Genomic DNA, 21,603 nt, shown 5'->3' on the forward strand with positions numbered 1-21,603 from the left:
TAAACAGTAACAGCAAAATGTTAAAAAATGACCAGCGATGCGCGCGCCCGCTGGTCGTTTCTAATATCTATCATCGCCCGAACATGACGGTCAACCTGACGACCGCCGTCAGGTTGCCATGTTCGGGGATGATTGATAGGCATACACTGAACGTCTGAACGTTCAGTGTATGCACTTCACCCCTGGGGGGGGGGCGACAGCACGGACATGATGTCGTAATCGTGCCGTCGTCCCCGCATCTAGTAGTGGATGGGCATCATTAGACTGTCTAAAAAATTGTATGCTACATGAAATGTCAAAGGACAAGACAAGTAATGCAGTAATAGACACTTGGATGATATTAGTCTCATCTTTAATACTTTTTCACAGTAATGTAAACAATACACACATTCCAAATTAACTTGTGGGCTAACGGAATCCAATCCTGTGATGTAGTCAATAGTAACAAGATGAGAACTGAAACCAAACTGTAATGTCAAACAGGAAAAATCCTGCTTTTATATAGGTCTACAAGTAAACAGTCCATGTGATGCTTACTGTACTGAGAATAAAAAGACCCAGTGATAAGAATACAGTTGATAACTGGCTGACATGAATCAGACACAGAATAGTGTCCGCGAATTAAGGTAAAATCATACGTAAACTACTATTCTCTAATTTCATAATCACACTACACTCTGATACACATATATCAGATCAATTTTAGTAACTTTTGCATTAATACTATCTGTGTGCAAGTCAAAGCAAATGCACATCAGTATTCAATACACAATGTATTCATGAATACAACAAGGAAGAATGTTATAATTGCACATTTAAAATGATTGCACGCTACAACATTTCTACTCTTCCCCACTCTTGAGGACTTGAACTAAATCAAATTACTTCAGGTGTTTCCAACTCCAATCTTCGAGAACTCCCAACAGGTCATGTTTTCAGGATTTCTTTATTCATGCACAAGTGAGTTATTTTTTTTAATGCTTAATCAGTAATCTACTCTCCTCTTTCCACAGACAGAAATAATGAAAACATGACCTCTTGGTGGGGATTGAAGTTGAAAATCCCTATATTAGTTCATGGAGAGGGCATTCTACAGATATACTTCATTCCAAGGGTTGATACATTTCTGGATCTGGCTTTTGCTGAGGTTCAATACCCACAATCCTTAGCCAGAGAATATGCCGGCTATGTACTCCAAAGGTTTACTAAAGAACTAGCTGCAGTTCCCAAGTTGTATGGCTATATAAAAGGGCAATGATCAACCTGCATGCTTTCTAGCAGACTGAATCACAAGAGCTATACAGAAAAGAATGGTATTTATAGGTTTCACTGCCCTTTACCTGAAATGATATAGTTGTTTAGCAAGCACAGGTTATTTACTACTTTGGAACATAAATTAGTTTAATATTTTTTTACAAGCCATATTAAATTAAAATCTTCACATCTGAATTGAAAAAAAAGTGCAGTTATTTCTTTATTTTTGTTAACTACATAAATGCTGGGCGCGCCTTTAGATTTATCACGAGAACCGGTGGTATTTAGGAATACTGAGAAAGGAATGAAATTGTCCAGATTATGGAATACAATATGCCAATGTCTATGCAACATTAAACTATTCAATAAATATCACAGAGTTGAGAGTGGATTTAACATAGCAGCCATGTTAGAACAACAATAATAAAAAAATCAGACCCTATTATATACAGTATACTGTGTTATCTGATTAGAGCAGCTGACAAGACAGGTCACTGACCAGGTTTGCAGGTGCTTTGGGCAGTGTGACACATCTGTAATATCGCCATCTTTGAAGCTAAGTCTCCATACATTCTACCCTCACACAACATGCAACGGTTTTTGGGGCCATCTTTAACCGATCAGGGGCTACCTAGCAGCAAACGGGAGTCTATGCAAAGACAGTTAACACCGACCTCCAGGTTTTGGCAAATAAAGAAGAGATCCTGCAGTGTAAATTGTTTTCTGATATATTAAGGAGACTGTTAGTCATTTGGACTGATCAGAAATAGCTTCTACATTTACATAATGAATCAAGGATGCAAATGATATCAAATAACTTAAATGAAGGCTAAAAGATATAGCTAGAACTTTTTAAAGGAATTTCCAGCATTTTTTATAAACTGTAAATAAGAAATAAGTTCTGTTTTCTCACATATAGCCAGATTTATCAGTAAGACATTTATGCATGTTATTTTCTTATCCCATCAAGGTCCATGTTTTTGTGTGCAAGACTCCCAAGCCAAGTGTAACGCACACTATCATTTAATTTGCTGGCTTGTACATAGCTGACGGCCACATTTAGTGATTACATTCTTTCCTACTAGCTTCCTTTTGTGATTTTTAGCTATGTAGATTACTAAATGCACAGAGCACGAAAGAAAAAACACCCAGCTCATAGCAAAATACAACTAAAAAGTAAAAATGTATTTAGTAAAAGTTGCAGGAGGCCATATACAAGCCAGTAAATTAATGTCATGTGAAGGTGGAAACCCCAAGCATGTTATCATTAGATTGGTGTCCTAAAACTACTGGGCAACCTTCCCATACTTTGTACATCAAACATTTGCTTTCCATTAGGAAACGTTGTATGGTCACTATAGATGCTTCATGCTTCTAATGTACCTGCACACACAGTAACTCACAGGAGACAAGAAAGGAGAATGCGTCAAATGACAGTCCTGGCATTCTCTGGGGGGAGGGGGAGAGGATCCCCGGTATTTTCTTTTAGTGCATGGGAACAATAGTTTAGTTGAATAAGTTCTTCAGAAAGACAGGCCTAGAGAAAGGCCAGCAGTACTCGTTAGGAACAGGTCCTTTTACATTGCATTCAAAGAATGAGAACATCGGGAACCAAATGCGCGCCCGTCGACTCTGTTGGTAAGCACGAGTGTTAGCCAAAGTGTGGTAATAGAGGAACAGTCTTGTAGTGATGTAAAATGCAATGAAGACATCAATGGAGTAATGTTCATGTGCTGCCAAGATGAAGAAGATGCCAAAGAGGTTGAGGACCCAGGACAGGGTATGCAGAAAGTTCCAGCTACGTGGAGTGTCTGAAATACAGAATACACACCATAAATATATAAGCAAAGCTACTATACCTACAATTGTGTCCTCCCATAGCTTCAATAACATTGCATTTATTACATTTTTCTCGGCTACCAAATAATTGTTATTTTGGAAAGAGTTATCCAATGCCATCCAATTGTTAACTGTATAAATGCCCATACATATAGATCCTTTTATTAGTTGACTTATCGGAGAGATCCTATCACACCCAATTGCGGCGTTCTGCAGTGGTTGGATGTTTTTTACCTCTGATGAGGGTAGGTGTTCCTCTGGTATCGCTGCTTTACAAGCAGTGGTGGTGTGCTTGTGTGGTATCTTTCATAGACATACAGTATTGGAGAGCACTGTGACTCTCAGACATAAGAAGTGGTTATTATGAATTATAATTTAGATTTTAAAAATATATTTTCTTTTTCCATTTACATCCGCTCGAATTTCTCATTCGATATTCTCATACACTCCCAAGTGACAACATACACATATACCAATTAAATAGTGCAGTACTCTAAGCAATCAACCATACTTCTTTTATTCCCAGGGAGTTTGGATGACTCCAGCAACGAGCAGCTCCCGACAATTCATTTGGTGAAAAACCCAAGAGCACAGATCCCAAGATTCCTATAAATTAGCTCTTCGCGTATGTAACAGGAAGCGGTACTCCAAACTCACAAGCAAAGTGGCATCAGTTTCCCTGATGATCTTAGCATACAGGTTGGAAGCCGTTATCTCGGGTATCTTTTATCATTCATTCTGGAGCGTTTTAAGAGGCTGTGATCTGGCAAGGTCTTCACCAAACTTGATTTAAGAGGGGCATAACATCTTTATATCCAGGGGAGTGGAGGACTGTATTTTCATACCTGTTAAGGGGATTTTGAGCATTATGTCATGCCTTTTGGCCTTTCCCACACTCATGCCAATTTCCAACATTTTGTGAATTATATATTCCAAGACATTCTGGAAGCGTTTGTGGTTATCTAATTGGATTAGATTTGGATTTACTCACAAACCCTGAACATCAATATAGAGTTAAGGTTGTTCTAGAACGTCCCAAAAGCCATAATCTCTATTCCAAATCAGAAAAGTGCTGTACACCATAATTTAATAATTAACATTAAAAAAGTTATATTTTACTTAATAACATTTTTTTTTAGAGAAGTCAACTTTGGCATGATAAACCTATGTATGTGCACCGGACTTTGGGCCTGATTCAGACCCGGACGCTATTTGCGGGCGCTCGCTGGCTAAAAGGGGCCGGCTATTTAAATCATGTGCTCGCACTGCGTTGCGTAAAGCCGCCCACTAAGTAATAGCGAGCGGCCGCACTATGCGCTCGCACCTGTAAGCCGCCCACTAAGTAATAGCGAGCGGCTGCACTATGCGCTCGCACCTGTAAAAAGATGCCCCTTTGCCACTCGCAACACACGTCATCTCTGAACGGGATCCTGGTTGACATCACTCCAGGATTGCCAGGAAAAGCTCGATAAATCCATAATTGGGAACATCGAGAGCCATCGGAGCTGCTTGCAGTGCTTGCGGTAGCCTTTTCCCACCACAACATTGCGAGAAATTTAGGCTAAAATAGAACTCAATCATGTGTGTAATGACGCTACTTTGCTAATTATGCACACCCATTAGACGCCATTCTGCGTTCGCACATCCACACCCCCGTTTACAAGCACCTTCCCCTGTTACCACCCACAAACGGCACTGTCACTCAAAATAGCGGCCCAACTGCGGGCTACGGGCGAGCACTTTCCCATCGCAATAACTGGTTCGCGACATTGCGACTCATACGCATGCGCAGATTGCATAAAAATCGCTCAATGTGAGCGAGCGTAGCATAGCGTCCGGGTCTGAATCAGGCCCTTTGTGTCTTATCTTTTTCTTTTGGGAGATGTGTCTATTACACCCTAGAATTTTTTAGCTTTTTTTTTCTTTTCTTTATTTTTCTATTCTTTTTTTTTTTCTGTCGTCCCATCAATTCGATGGGACGACAGATCTGTTCTCAAATTCTCCTGTTATTAAAATAGACATTTGCTGAAGGGAAACTAATAAACCAATACTATATATACTGCTCGCAGTAAATTTTAATATTTAGCATCAGCAAACAAAGTAGATAGGACCCAATACTGCGCACTACCCAGTAGTGGGTCCTGTCTACTTTGTTTGCTGACTGTATTTTGGATGGATGGTTTATGACAGTTCTCCTCTGCAGCCACCTATGCGCAGTTATATTCTCTATATATCTCTATGAATATTTACCAGCTAAAACTAGATAGACCCACATCTTTCACAAAAAATATCCTGCTACGCCTAGTGCACCTGGAAGCTGCATTTTATGAAGGGAGTACTATCACTGTTCTGGGTCATTAGACTCAATATAAGTATTCCGTTATGACCTCTGCTCTAAGTCTACATCGCAAGATATGGTACTGACTAGGGGTGAGCGGGTTCGGATTTCTGAAATCCGAACCCCCCCGATCCGAGTCAGGCTCGACTTTTCCCGCCTGACTCGGATCTGAAATTGAGGCAAAACGTCATCATCCCGCCTTCCGGCTCTGGCGGGTTTTGGATCCTATATAAGGTACCCGCATCGGCGCCATTTTCTCACTCGGCTGTGGACAGTGAAGAGGAAGGGTGGGAGTTAGGGCTGGCTGGGCTGTGTAGTGTAGTGTAGTGTTGTGCTGCTGTTGTCCATAGGGGCTGTGTCCACTCCTCCAAAGTCCATAGGGGCTGGCTGGACTGTGTTGTGCAGTCAGTTGTCCATAGTGGCTGTGTCCACTCCAAAGTCCTGTGCAGTGTCCCAGTCCTAAAGGGGTGCTGTAGTTTTGTCCAGGGGGTGCTCCCCCCCAAGTGCAAAAAAAAATATTTTTTCTGTGTTTGTGAATTGTGTGCGCAGTAGCCGCACGTGCATCAACAAAGTAGTGCCAAGCGTGCGCCTGTGTCATAAGTAAAGGGCCAGCTGGCTTGACCGTTAAAGGGTGCTGTAACCCCCAAAGCGCACTCCAAACAAAATATATTTTCTGTGTTTGTGAATTGTGTGCACTGTGGCTGCACGTGCATCAAAAAAGGAGCAGCGCCAAGCATGCGCCTTTGTCCCATAAGTAAAGAGCCGGCTGGCTCATTTCTTAAAGGGTGGTGTAACCCACAAAGTGCACTAGTCTCCAACAAAAATAAAAAATTATTTTCTGTGTTTGTGTCCGCCTTAGCCACACGTATATATCAATATAACCTAAATGGAGGACCAAACTTTCTCCGATAAAAATAAAATAGGGAAAGACCAAGAACCACTTCCTCCTAGTGCTGTTGCTGCTGCTGGGAGTTGTTCATCATCCCAGAGAGGAAGTAGGAACACCACTACTTTTACTAAACAATTGACCCTCCAACAGTCCTCAGCGAGGAGGATGAAGTATGACAGCAGTCATCCTCAAGCAAAACGTATAACTGAGGCCTTGACTGCTATGTTGGCGTTAGACGTGCGTCCGGTATCCGCCATTAGTGCATGGGATTTAGACAATTGATGGAGGTAGTGTGTCCCCGGTTCCAAATCCCGTCTAGATTCCACTTCACTAGGCAGGCGATACCGAGACTGTACAGAAACGTCAGAAAAAGTGTCCTCAGTGTCCTGAAAAATGCGGTTGTACCCAATGTCCACTTAACCACGGATATGTGGAACAGGGCAGATTAAGGACTATATGACTGTGACAGCCCACTGGGTAAATGTATTACCTTACGCAGCAACAACAGCAGCGTCACCAGTAGCAGCATCTCAGAAACGCCAGCTCCTTCCAAGGCAGGCTGTGTATCACCGGTTTCAGTAAGAGGCACACCGCCGACAACCTCTTAGAGAAACTGAGAAATCATCGCCCAGTGGCTTACCCCACTTAGGCTCTCCTGGGGATTTGTGATATCTGACAACGCCACCAATATTGTGCGGGCATTACATCTGGGCAAATTCCAGCACGTCCCATGTTTTGCTCACACAATAAACTTGGTGGTGCAGAATTTTCTGTAAAGCGACAGGGGCGTGCAGGAGACGCTTTGGGTGGCCCGAAAAATTTCTGGCCACTTTTGCCATTCAGCGACTGCGTGCGCCTGTGTCATAAGTAAAGGGCCGGCTGGCTTGTCCTTTAAAGGGTTCTGTAACCGCCAAAGTGCACTCCAAACAAAATAAAAAATTCTTCTTTTTTTTTCTGTCTTTGTGAAATGTGTGGGCTGTAGCCGCACCTGCATCCTCAAAGCAGCAGCGACAAGCATGAGTCTGTCTGTTAAAGGATTACATCGGTGACAGCATCCAAGTAGGCATGTCAGACAGTCCGTACCTGTACTGGCAGGAAAAAGAGGCAATTTGGAGGCCCCTGTACAAACTGGCTCTATTTTACCTGAGTTGCCCCCCCTCCAGTGTGTACTCCGAAAGAGTGTTTAGTGCAGCCGGGAACCTTGTCAGCGAAAGGCGTAGGAGGTTGCTTCCACAAAATGTGGAGAAGATGTTCATAAAAATTAATTATCAACTCTTCCAGGGAGACCAGCGTCCAGAACGTACAGAGGGACCTGTGGTGGTGGATTCCAGCGGGGACGAATTAATACTCTGTGAGGATGAGGATGTACACAACACTGAAGAGGGTAAGGAATCGGTGAATGAGGACGACATCTTGCCTCCGTAGAGCCAGTTTGTGCAGGGACAGATTAATTGCCAGCTTGTTTTGTGGGGGACCAAACGAACCAATCATTTCAGCCACAGTCGTGTGGCAGACCCTGGTGCTGAAATGATTGGTTTGTTAAAGTGTGCATGTCCTGTTTATACAACATAAGGGTGTGTGGGAGGGCCCAAGGACAATTCCATCTTGCACCTTTTTTTTTTTCCTTTGAATTATGTACTGTTTGGGGCCTAGTTTTTCAAACTGCCATCCTGTCTGCCACTGCAGTGTCACTCCTAGTTGGACCACGTGTTTGTGCCGCCCACTCGTATCTCTTAGCATAGTCATCCAGCTACCTCGGTGCAACCTTTTGGATATAAAAACACTATTGTGAGGTATTCAGAATAGACTGGAAATGAGTGGAAATTAAGGTTTTTGAGGTTAATAATAGCATAGGAGCAGAAAAATCAACACATTCTGTGATTTTAGCTGTTTTTATGCTTTTTTAAAAAAAAAAATACAGATCCAAAACACAAAACCCAGAACACTGAAGGGTGGTTTTGGCAAAACCAATCCAGATCCAAAACATGAAGAAAGATCCAGATCCAAAACACGAAAAGTGGCCGGTGCACACACCTAGTACTGACGAATATTCAAGTTTAGTGTCATTCGTTTTCCTGATGTTGGAAGCTGCTATTATTCTTGGATGTGATGTTGCCCATGGCTTACATCACCTGCATTGTTTCAATCCTCTCTATAAAAGTCCTCTATTTTTTTAATATCGGTAGGTTATTGAGGTTCAATCACGTCACTCTTATTGTCAATTGACTACTGCGCGTGCACCGATTCCTTCCCTTTGTTACGGTTTCTGGCTGTGCTCAACCCCACTGCTACCGTGACTTCATAGTGTACTCTGTTATGAACTTCAGCTATGCCAAATTCTCCAATATATTCTACTTTCTGTCAGTCTGCTTCAATTAGTGTATCAAGCATAAAGTGGTTACCAGCCAAAGGGATCCCTTGGTCCAGAATCGAGCTACAGTTCCAGGTAACCTGCTGGCCTGTGGCAGTCTGGAGCAAGATGAACGTTGGTTTCAAATAGAGACAATATATCAGTGCTTACAACAAATCAGTTGCACAATGACAAAACCTCACATGGGCACAAGATGAGTGTCATTCAGTTGCAGCATCCATTATTGCAAATGTACAAGAACACGGGACTGTGCCATTTGGTGCCTTTTCTTAACAGTATCTGGTCATCACATTCATATTTTCTACTTGTGATCGGTTTCACGTTTAGCTCACACAGTCAGACACAGAGGATTGTTGGTCACTGCCAGTTCAGAACAGATATACTGTACAGTACAATGAATGTACAAATATTTAATGTGAGGGGTCTGCATGGTGCCTGATAATTATAAATATTTAAGGTGTTCTTTTCCATGAATGTGGGATTCCCGCCATTTGTAATGTCCCTTAAAACACATCTATGTCAAAAATCCCTTCAGGAAACCAAGTAAAGAGATAGAGGGTTTTGGATTACATAATTTTACAATTTTTAAATGTAATTCTAAAACACAAAAGTGTTCTTTAATGGCCATTAATACTGTAAGTAGAGTTTAACATTTACTCAGTTGTAAAACTATAGGTTAGACGTTCACTATCGGTCAAAAGTTTTAGAACACCACAATTTTTCCAGCGTTTAATGAAATGTAAACAATTACAGTTATTAACCTGAAATTATACAAAGGTAAATTGATAATTTTTATAAAACGTTAAGGTTAATAAACACTGAAAAATAATGTAAATTTCACTAGTTATAAAACAAGGCCTTTTTCAGGGACGAGTAATGAATTAAGAACTTACAAATGTTCTGCAGCAATGAAAAAGAGGTTTGCCTGGGCCATGAAGCACCACCAGTGGGCTACTGGAGTCTTATGGATCAATGAATCAAAATGTAAAATCCTTGGATCATCACAGATTTCAGTACGCAGTCAAGTAGGCAAAAGGATGGTTCCTGTATGTGTGGGGTTTATTTACTAAGCTTTGTCTTTTCCTACAGTGTTTAAGACCCCATGTATTGCTGTTAAAAGCTTTGCCCTGTTAAATTCCAGGCTGAAACATGCTGGAAAGCGGCAGCTTTTACAAGCCGCCGCTTAGAAATAAACTCCATGACACCAGCTGTCAAACATGGAGGAGGAAATGTGATAGTCTGGGTTTTTTTTGTTTTTGGCTGGATCATTAGTCAGTGACTTGCAAAGAGTGTCTGGCACCCTGAACCAAAAGGACTACCTAAGCATTTTGCAGCACCATACAAAATCCTTAGGTCTATGCCCAGTCGGTCAAGGGTTCATCCTACAGCAAAATAATGACCCAAAACATACCTCCAGGCTATGCTAGAACTACCTATGAAGAATAGAACAAGATGGTAGGCTTCAAATCACGGAATGGTAAGCACAGTCTCCAGACTCAAACCCCATTCAGCTGGTTTGGGAAGAACTGAAGGGTGAAAGCAAAACAACCTAAAAGTGCCACACATTTCTGGGAACTTCTGCAACAGTGTTGGGAAGAACTTCCTGAACAATATCTGATTTCCATTGTAGAGAGAATACCACAAGTGTGATCAGCGGTTATAAAGGTGGATACAGTCAAACATTTAGATTTCATTTTGTTGAACAGAATGATTCTAGGATTTTTTTCTCTCTCCAATTGTTTATTTGTTATAGGCTTTAATTTAGGAGTAAACAGAGTTACAGTATGTAAATGTAAATGAAAAATGGGGGTGTTCTAAAACTTTGACCAGTAGTTTATGTATCCTGTATGTATGTTGTAGAGCCAGACAAACTAATAATAGGCATATAAAAAAAACAGAATGACACTCTGGTAAGAATGGAGAGAGAAAACATTCAGCTAGATCACTGCATATAAAATATAGATATTTTTATGGAGGGGAAGAACAGTTGAAACAGAATTTAAAAATTGAATTCAAAATATAGTCGCATAATGTCAGTTGAACTTACATTCTGTCACAAAGAAGTTCAGCATGGTGAGGACCACAGTGTGCCCACTGAACATGTAGTCTCCACACGTGTGCACTCCTGTTAGAGTCATGCCAAAGCCACTCCATATTGCGAAAGCACGCTGCAGCTTTGCCCACATATTGTCATACAGCTAAAATTATATAAATGAATTACCAGTGTGAGAACATACTCGTGAAGCTTTATTTACATGGAACATTATATATTTACATTTCTTTTCCTAAATTATATTTACTGAGGCATTCCCTGTACAGTGCTGCCCAAAAAAAGTAAATGAAAAGTTCATCCAACATTTTAGATATTTTAAATATATTTTTTTATAAATATTGATTAACAACACAGAGGAACATAAAGCTTGAGTGTGTCAGACGTCAGGAACCTTGGGTACAACTGAAATAAGTGTGACAACCTATTCTCGTGCAGCGCCGCATGATTCTTTAAAGCACCATGCAGAGAATGCAGTAAATAAATCCCACATATATGCACATATTTTCCTGTCTGTGCCTTGGTTGGAAACATCTTCCATAAATTAGAACGTATTATATAAGTAACAAATTAGTGGGATCAGGCAGCTGTAACTATTTTAATACAAAATCCACCCAAAATAAAGCAAAATGTGATGCATTAATTAAGCAAACATCATATTTGAGAAGCATCATCCCTGGAAGAGAATTAATGTAAAAAAAAAAAAAAGAAAGAAAAACAAAAAGGTTGGTAAATCAGTATCAACATTTGTGAATGTGTGTTATATTGGGGATATAAAAGAGCTTTTCACCCCAATCCAGTAATATGTAAACTATATAAATTAGAGGATTTCTGGGTACTTATCCTTTTCTCCGAGTCATGCTGGGGGACACTGGACCATGGGGGTTGTAGCTGGGACTGCAGGAGCTGGCACTTAAACTAAACCTGTATCTTTAACCCTAAGCTCCTCCCCTCTGCAACCCCTTGAGGTCAGTACAACTTCAAAAGTGCCTGGTAAGGGGAAGCAGTAACCCAGAGAAACTGTTATAACCAAAATAAAAAACAAACCGCAGGGACCAACCGGTACAAATAACACAACGCAACACGACTGAGCTTGAGGGAGGGAACGCAGTGTCCCCTAGCATGACTCATAGAAAGGATTCAACGGTAAGTACCCAAAAAAACTCTTTTCTATTTCCTCAATTCTGGGGGACACTGGACCATGGGACATTCAACAGCCACCTCCTAGGGGAGAGAACGCTCAGGCTGCCTGATCGGAGAACTGTATGCCCAAAGTGGGCATCGCCGGAGGCAAAAACATGAAACTTGTAAAACCGAGCAACCGTGTGGACAGAGGACCAGGTAGCTGCACGGCAGACCTGTTCAGCCAAGGCCCCGTGACGCGCGGCCCAGGAGGTCACCACTGCCCTCGTAGAATGAGCCGACACCCTGACAGGTGCCGGTCGCCCTGCATCAGAGTAGGCCCGAGAAATTATTGATAGGATCCAACGTGCGATGGTCTACTTTGTAGCCGGCCAGCCAAGCTTCTAAGCATTGTAAATAACCAGTAGGGAATCCGTCCGACGGAGGGCCGAAGTCCTATTCAAGTAGATTCACAGGGCCCGGGCAACATCCGACAGAGCAAGATATCTGTCCCGGGAAATCTCCGATGGGGAAAACACAAGGAAGACAATGTCCTGGTTAAAGTGGAAACCCGAAACAACTTTCAGTTGGAACAAAGGTACTGTTCGGAGTAAGATAAAATAAGAAGTTTACAAAGTAAAATAAAAAGAACTAGCAACCCTGGGCTGCAGAGCACCCCAACCGTGCCGAACTCCTCTGGCACTTAAATGACACTGACATTATGGGGTTGCATAGGGGAGAAGCTTAGGGTTAAAGCTACAGGTTTAGTTTACGTGCCAGCTCCTGCAATCCCGGTTATAACTCCCATGGTCCATTGTCCCCCAGCATTGAGGAAAGAGAAATGAAAGTTATGCAACTGTAACTACTGTGACGAACATGAGGCCTAACATTTCGACTGCGTTGGGGAACATTCAGTTTTGCACTCCAGCTGAATGAACACCTCCTTTACCTGCATGCATGGTTTGTTTGCACAACACCACCACACCCATTATGAAATATACTAGTTGGTCAGCATCCTAATAAGGTCTTGGTAAAGACTAGTTTTCACATGCTAATACAAATGTTTGTAAATAAGAAAGTTGACAAGTAAAACAAACAAACCTTTGAGACCTTTATCACAGGCATGAGTATTAATAAATAAATGCATATTTTATTACAGTAATTCCAAAACCTTTCCTACGTTGGTATGGTCCTATATTTTGGAACGCTTCCATGAGAGACCCAGAGGGTCCTGGTTCTATTTGCAGACGAGCAGTTTTGTAATTAAACAGCCATTTTATTAAAGCTTTTTTTTAATCATCTTTGTTTAAAATCAAGCAACAGTATTATGCTATGTTTACCCGTGGCCTGTGAATTGTTCTAGGATTGGTATCTCTATCTGTTTTGGAGGTGGAGGCCTATGATGAGTATTTTTCGATATTCCTACACATTATTGAATCTAAGTACCTACAATCATCATGTGTGACAATATGATAATGCATTATGTGCGCTCATCTGTTAGGGTCGTCTGTATTGGCCCGGTGCTGGGATGGGCCACGACAACTGGAGGGAGCCAAGTCCATATTTTGGATAAGTTAGGAACTTTTATATGTACCATTGCCTTGTTTATAATATAATTATTATATACACACATATACAATTTGATTTGTAGATAAGGTGTATGATTAACATTTACAGGGCAAAATGGAGTATTGTTGGGGCCTTCAGAATTTTCAATGGAGCCCTGACATTTTTTAGTTACAACCTTAATATTGTGTCTATATGATACATAACTGACAGCTTTGTTAGTGTGTAAGAATAACTCATTCAGCTTGTAGGGCCATGTGGGGGGCATTATGTTACAGAGTCAGGGATTGGTGTCACCAGGAGGTACTAGAGTACTCTGGGACAATACTCTGCAAGACCAAGATTGTGTGAGTGTTACCTAAATAATTTTCCTAGGCGACCCAGACCATATGCCTAGGTGGAACAGTCAAATGTTTTCTCTCTCAATTATAAAAAGCGCTATCTGAGTGTATAACCTACTATACTGATGAAGGGTCAATTTAATTAGATGTGATGCAGTACACGTACATGAGCCGCCCTTGCAGTAGCCCCTAATTCTCACACTCCAATATGCCCCCCTATTGGGCTACGGACTAAAATGTGAGATTTAGGGGTGAAATCAGAGTGATTTATGAGCGATGAAGGGTGCCTTTGCCAGAATTCCAACAGCACATTGCGGGCTAATTAAATGGACCCCTTGAACTGTAAGCAAAATAATGTAAGCTTTCCAAATGCAAATATTAGTGCAAACGTGTTGTATGACTGGTTCACTGCACACAAGATGTTGCTCACAAAAGGAGGATTATTTTATTGAGACACATATACTAATAGGCTGCTTTTACCTTTCCTGAACACTGCAAGTGTTCCCCAGGGACGGACAATGACGTGACAAACATGGTGATGCATCGCAAGAGGAAAACAGTCCCCATCAAACTACAGAGTCGACGTAAGAGAATCGACCTTGAAAAGAAAGAGACTAAGATTAAGGATCAGTGATAACCATAATGACTACTTTGCTTACTAAAATGTAAAAACACATACAAACCAAATTTCATGAGCTAAACAAATGTCTACAGGGAAGTAATGTATTCTGTATTAAGGCATTTTTCTGTGCACATCAGTGTGAGACTGCTATAAAAATGATCAGCCCAGATAGAATGTCCTACTTAATAAAGCTGGGTACACACTGACAGATATATTGGCCGATCAATTGATCGGCCAATATATCTGCTGCCCATCGGCAGGTGTGTACACACGATATATGTCTGTGTATTGCGTCGTTCATAGACATATCGCATTGGCTGTGCTGCATATTTGTCCATCAGCAAGTGTGTACCGGCGGTCTGCAGACCGCCCGTACACACACACCGCAGAAGCCGTGGGGAGGGTAATGGGACTCGCCCCCGACCCGCCCACAGGAACCCGGGGCACAGGCAGATGATGGCCGTTCAGTGTGTATGAACGACCATGATCTGCAGATATAGCTGTCAGGTCTGCGCCCACCATAAAATAGATGCAGGATAATGAAAATCACTGTAACATGTGGTCTCAGTAGACTAAAGCTCGGTACACACTAAATGATTCTGGACTATCTTATGATCCGTGACAGATTGCAACGATTATAGTATAGTTTGTACAGGTAGATCCACCCGATCGTTTGATGATCGTTGGGTTGTTGCATCGTCCCATCTGCTGTACTATACATCAGCAAGGACAATAACATGTACAACGCAGCGTTTTTACATGACGCATGTAATGATATATCGCGGCGTTGTACGATGCTTTGTGAAGTGTGCATGGAGATGCGATATATCGTTACATTGCATTGTCACATCACTGGGTCACACTGTTGTTTAGGTGTGTACCAAGCTTAATGGTGCCTATTAACAGACATAGAAACGACAGCCCGATTACGACATTGTAATCATGCTGTCGTTTCTATGTCTGTGATGTGCCTACACTGAACGTTCTCTCGTTCAGTGTATGGACATCCGTCATCCACGTACATGCTGAACCCGACGTGATCGTCAGGTTGACCAGCATGTACGGGCGATGATAGATGTCGGAAATGACCAGCGGCCACGCAAATCGCTGTTCGTTTCCGACCTAAATGTGCCCGATACATGCGCGAATTGCACGATAACGACGTCGTTATCGTGCAATTGCCTGCAAATATCACTAAATGGATACCCCCCTTAAGACTTTAAGATAAGCGTTTATTTTACATGATAAAAATTGCATTAAAATAGTCATATTGTTTTGTATTTTATTTAATCCAAATAGCACTTGACTAATAGTTTAATAGTTCAGATTTTACACTGTTTAAATGCCATAAATGGACGGAATGAATTAACTAGTATGAATAATTTTGGTGGATCCATTAATGATTTTGTAAGCCCGACTGACAACAGGGAATGAGTTGAAACCTGGTGAAGTTCCCCTGTGTGGATGTAAGGTTTGCACTACAATGGGACACACAAAATATCACGGGTTACCAAACAATGGTAAAATTAACAGTTACATCAGATCTCTGCTAGGTGGTGTCACAAATCAGTGATGAATCTCAGATTGCAGCTATGAAAATAAAAAAATGGTAGCTCACTAATCAAATTGTGGTGCACAAGATTGTGACAAGAGCTCTGCGTAACTAATGAATATTTATATACCCTCCACCTGCATGGATGGGGACAAATCAGCTATTCGTTTACGGAGCTTTTTTAATAAAATAAAATACTTCATGCAGCTATGAATGAGTGAAGTGGCTTCATGCTAATATTGGGCATAAAAATCAGTTTTTGTTGCTGTAAACAATTAGCTTTGATTTATGTACAAAGAGACATGTAAAACAAGATGAAGGATTCTTTTCCATGAACTACCTGTGTCTATGGAGAAGTAGTACGAGGATCCAGATGTAGCACAGAACCACTCCACACATCTCTGTCATTGCGAAGGCCCAGGGGATTCGAGGGACGCTGCACAGCAATGTAGGGGAGAAGTTAGATACATGGTGGACTACATTTGTCAACGTATACAATTATGTAAAATAAACACTAGGTGGCACTGTGATCCTAAGAGAGCAGCTCATGTTACTGCATGAGAAAGAGGTTTTCATTATCCTGTTGGAAAAAATTGTTTGTTTACAACAAAACCATCAAATGTAATTAATCCAAAAATATATTTTCAACAATATTACTGCAACTATTTACTCTCACACAATGATAGTCTCTGTAATTGCCTCCCTGATGTAGAACAATGAGCAGTGCACCATGGGTAAAGGAACAGAAGTGACCTTAGCTCCTATTGGTTACAGTGTCTAAGATGAAACGGACACTGTTTTGTTTATTGTGAAATAACTTACTGGAATGTAGTCTGCTTTTGCTTCTCTCAGTGACAGACACTGTACCCAAAATGTGACCTTACCACTGGGTATGTTTCGCAATATGTAGACATCCACACATTAGTAAGATCCAGGAAAACAGTACACCACTATTTACCACTTAAATGGAAATTTAAACTACTACATTACATACAGTCAGGTGCATAAATATTGGGACATTGACAGAATTTTCATATTTTGGCCTCTATTCACCACCACAATGGCTTTGAAATGAAACAAACAAGATCTGCTTTAACTGCAGACTTTCAGATTTAATTTGAGGGTAATTACATCCAAATCAGGTGAACGGTGTAGGAATTACAACGGTTTCTATATGTGCCTCCCACTTTTTAAGGGGCCAAAAGTAATGGGACAAACTAAACAATCCTAAATCTAACTTTCACTTTTTAATACTTTGTTGCAAATCCTTTGCAGGCAATTACAGCCTGAAGTCTGGAACGCATAGACATCACCAGACGCTGGGTTTCATCCCTGGTGATGCTCTGCCAGGCCTCTACTGCAAATGTCTTCAGTTCCTGCTTGTTCTTGGGGCATAATCCCTTCAGTTTTGTCTTCATCAAGTGAAATGCATGCTCAAATCAGATTCAGGTCAGGAGATTGACTTGGCCATTGCATGACATTCCACTTTTTAGCCTTCGGGTTATTGCCCTTCTGCACTGTGAAGCGCCGTCCAATGAGTTCTGAAGCATTTGACTGAATATGAGCATATAATATTGCCGAAACACTTCAGAATTCATTCTGCTGCTTTTGTCAGCAGTCACATCATCAATAAATACAAGGGAACCAGTTCCATTGGCAGCCATACATGCCCACGCCATGACACTACCACCACCATGCTTCACTGATGAGGTGGTATGCTTTGGATCATGAGCAGTTCCTTTCCTTCTCCATACTCTTCTCTTCCCATCACTCTGGTACAAGTTGATCTTTGTCTCATCTGTCCATAGGATGTTGTTCCAGAACTGTAATGGCTTTTTTAGATGTTGTTTGGCAAACTCTAATCTGGTCTTCCTGTTTTTGTGGCTCACCAATGGTTTACATCTTGTGGTGAACCCTCTATATTCACTCTTGTGAAGTCTTCTCTTGATTGTTGACTTTGACACATATACACCAACCTCCTGGAGAGTGTTCTTGATTAGGCCAACTATTGTGAAGGGGTTTTTCTTCACCAGGGAAATAATTCTTCTGTCATCCACCACAGTTGTTTTCCATGGTCTTCCGTGTCTTTTGGTGTTGCTGAGCTCTCCGGTGCGTTCTTTTTTTAAGAATGTTCCAAACAGTTGATTTGGCCACACCTAATGTTTTTGCTATCTCTCTGATGGGTTTGTTTTGATTTTTCAGCCTAATGATGGCTTGCTTCACTGATAGTGACAGCTCTTTGGATCTCATATTGAGAGTCGGCAGCAACTGATTCCAAATGCAAATGTCACACCTAGAATCAACTCCAGACCTTTTACCTGCTTAATTGATAATAGCCCACACCTGTCCATGAAATAGCTTTTGAGTTGATAGTCCCATTACTTTTAGCCCCTTAAAAAGTGGGAGGCACATATAGAAACCGTTGTAATTCCTACACCGTTCATCTGATTTGGATGTAATTACCCTCAAATTAAATCTGAAAGTCTGCACTTAAAGCACATCTTGTTTGTTTAATTTCAAAGCTATTGTGGTGGTGAATAGAGGCCCAAATATGAAAATTCTGTCAATGTCCCAATATTTATGCACCTGACTGTATATATATTCCTTTCATTAATAATTTAACTAAATTCACCAAAGATATCTTTAATATGGAGAGAGTACGGCCTTTCCATATTATGCGACAGCAGCCTTTGTTAAATCAGGAAACTATTCTGTTCAGTGTGTACTTGTTTACTACCATATTTTGATGATCAACATTACAGTAAATGCCCACATTAATGAAGACTCATCTGCATACAATGGGAAGTTAATAGCACATAATAATACACATACGCTGATGTTAATTCACTTCTTTGGGACACAGATACAGCTATGTGTTGTATACTGTGTTGAGCTGGGCATAGGTTGTTGCCTATACAACATATATTTCTGAAGTCACTTTAGGTTTGATGCTGTTACCTGCCAAAATCATAATCACCCTTATAATGTCTGTGTGTCTTACCCATTTACTGGATCCTCATTCTTGGGTATATTGTTAAGGGCAACTTAAATCATGAGCAAATCAGCCTATGGCCACACATAGAAGTCTGTAGCAGTGTGTGGCCAATCATAACATTATGTAGCAGCCCACCACCACCTTAGTACCAGTGATTGCAAATATGCACTATAGCACGTATTTTACCCGGTATTGAGGACCGGGGACTCACTTTTTCAAAATGGGTGAGTCCCCAGGGACGTGCTCCGCTGCGGCCAATCTCTAGCTCCTCATTAATGATTGATGTCCCTGGCCCAGCCGCAGGCAACAAAAAGCAGAGGTGAAGTCGGGCCAAACCTTTTTGGCACCTTAGATCGTGCAGCGTCACTACAGGGACATGCGGCTCCGTGGCCCCGTGTAACACTGCCCCTACACCTGGAATGAAGACATCCAGTAAGGGTAAGGACCTAAGCGGGTAGCAGGTGGGGGTTTGGTGAGCGGGCGACTGGTGCTCGGGGCCGGCTCGAGGCGGATCGGCTGCAGCAGGGAACTGGGACCAGTACCCAGGGCCGCCAGTAGTGTTCGCTTATGTCTGCAGCAGGGGAGGGGGAGTTGCCGACAGCTGCCGGGCGGTTGTCCATACTCGCTGTCCTTGCAGCATAGAGTGATTGGCTGCCTGTCATAGTGCGGCAGCCCTGCGGAGCTCGGTGTGGTGTGTACAGAAGCTCCCGAAACAGCTGAGCACACCAATGTATACTGAGAGTTCCCCGCAGCAGGCGCAGTAATGACAGGTAGACAATCTGCCTGTCTCTGCCCCAACCCCCATGTGTGCCCTTGTCTGCTATAATGTGTCCCTCTGCCCACCCTCCGCAAATGGGATGTAGTTAATAGACCAGTGGACGAGATACCGCCAGTCTATACCCCAACAACGAAAGCCTGATGGGGGACTTAAGATTGGGATCGAAATACCGACGCCTATCTTAATCCCGACACCGGAATGCAGAAGGAAGCCAGAGCGATCGAGGTAATTCCGGGCGGGATAGCACTTAGCCAGGGGGGTTAGGTTTAGGGACTCCCAGGGGGACTTAGTGTTAGGTACCCCCCCCTCGTGGGAGGGTTAGGCTAGGGGGAGCGGGGGTTAGTCGCCACTGGGGGGGAATGTTAGTGTTAGACTCCCCCCTCCCCCCCCCCCCCGGAAGGATTTGGTTTAGGGTGCGGGAAGGGAGGGCTAGATTTAGGTAACCCCCGGGGAGACTTAGGGTTAGTCACCACCCCGTAGGGGAGATGTATGAAGCCCAGAAGCGGTATCAGCGCACGTTATGACGTTATCACGTTACGCTGATACCGCTTCTCCCCGATGTATGATCGGGGGTCTGGGCGGTAAATGACAGGGGCGCCTGTCATTATCGGCGCTATCTACAAGATAGCAGCGCCGATAGCCTGGGCCATGTACGAACGGTCATATCGCCTGACCGTTCGGCCCGCTGTAGCGGTCCTTATCGACAGCTACAGCCTGGCGCTAGCCTATCCCCATAGCAGGGACAGCGCTGTCCCTGCTGCGGCGGCTGCCGGCTCCAGGCTGCACGCGGGGACCTCGCGATACTTGCGAGATCCCGCGCATGCTCAGTTGAGCCAGCGGGGACTGACACAGCGCATCAGCACTAGGCTAATGCACTGTGGTCTCTAGCAGGTAGCACCGGAAGGGGGAGTTAACGCTCCCCCTCTCCGGCAGATGAGATGTTTATACAGCTCATCGGTAGTGCTTCCTGCTTCGCCTCGGTAAAGAGGAGAAGCAGGAAGCGTTATAGCAGCACGTTAAGTGCCGCTATCATACATCTACCCCGGGAATCTTAAGGTTGGGCACCACTAATGGAGGGTTAGGGTACTTACCAGCCTAGTCGGGATCTTGTCCTGTCGGGCTTCTGGAGTCGGTATTTCATACCCATTCCCCGAAAATATGCCTCTGCCCAATCAGACTTTAATTTATACTGGGCCCCACAAGTTCTGATGTAACCCTGCCTGCACCCACCGTGCTGCATCCTTGTAGCCTGGCAATGCTGGACTTTTCAAGGAGGCTCAGACTAACCTCGATCCTGACGTGACTCAAAGACGGTGATGCGTCAACATGATGTCACGCAGCTGCATGCCATCTCCGCTACAGTGATGCAGTGATACTGCAATGCAATGAATTTGAATCAGTTTATTTATTTTTCCTGTGGGGGCAAATGTGTTTTGTTTTTTTTCCGGTGAGGGCCAGTGTTTGGTTTTTTCCTATCTGGGCCAATGTATTTGGTGTTTGTCATTTTCCCTAATGGGGCCAATATGTTTTATTTTATATTACTACCAGGGCCTATGTGTGTTTTTTTCTTCATGTGGAGGCCAATATGTGTGTTTTTCTTCATGTGAGGGCCAATATGTGTTTTTTTCTTCATGTGGGGGCCAATGTGTGTTTTTTTCCTACTTGGGCCATTGTGTTTGTTTTTTCCTACCGGGGTCAGTGTCATCTGCTACATGCTTCATGGGCTGTAGCTGCAAAATTTTTAGATTTACAGAAAACCTTAATTTAGATGGAACCCAGAAAAGGTCAGGTAGGACCCACTTTTTTTTGGCTCAGCGCGATCAGAGTACCCGAAAACACTTCCCCTGTTTCTTTCCATAATTACATTAAACAAGCAGTAATTAAGA

General features: G+C 42.5%; 1 protein-coding gene across 3 annotated transcripts in view; it reads right to left on the minus strand.

The window, feature by feature from the left end:
- Nucleotides 1-335: 335 nt before the first annotated feature.
- Nucleotides 336-21,603, minus strand: part of SAMD8 (sterile alpha motif domain containing 8) — an 82,850-nt gene continuing 61,582 nt past the window's right edge. For all 3 annotated transcript variants that reach the window (XM_088474957.1, XM_088474959.1, XM_088474958.1), the window contains exons 3-6: nt 16,285-16,380; nt 14,251-14,368; nt 10,739-10,889; nt 336-3,065 (exon numbers count right to left, since the gene is read on the minus strand). In XM_088474957.1, coding sequence (XP_088331083.1) covers nt 2,761-3,065; nt 10,739-10,889; nt 14,251-14,368; nt 16,285-16,380 — 670 coding nt within the window. In that variant the 3' untranslated portion in view covers nt 336-2,760. The remainder of the gene's footprint in view (nt 3,066-10,738; nt 10,890-14,250; nt 14,369-16,284; nt 16,381-21,603) is intronic.

This window comes from Taudactylus pleione, unplaced genomic scaffold (assembly GCF_031769625.1).
Source record: "Taudactylus pleione unplaced genomic scaffold, aTauple2 ptg000157l, whole genome shotgun sequence".
NCBI classification, from domain to species: Eukaryota; Metazoa; Chordata; class Amphibia; order Anura; family Myobatrachidae; genus Taudactylus; species Taudactylus pleione.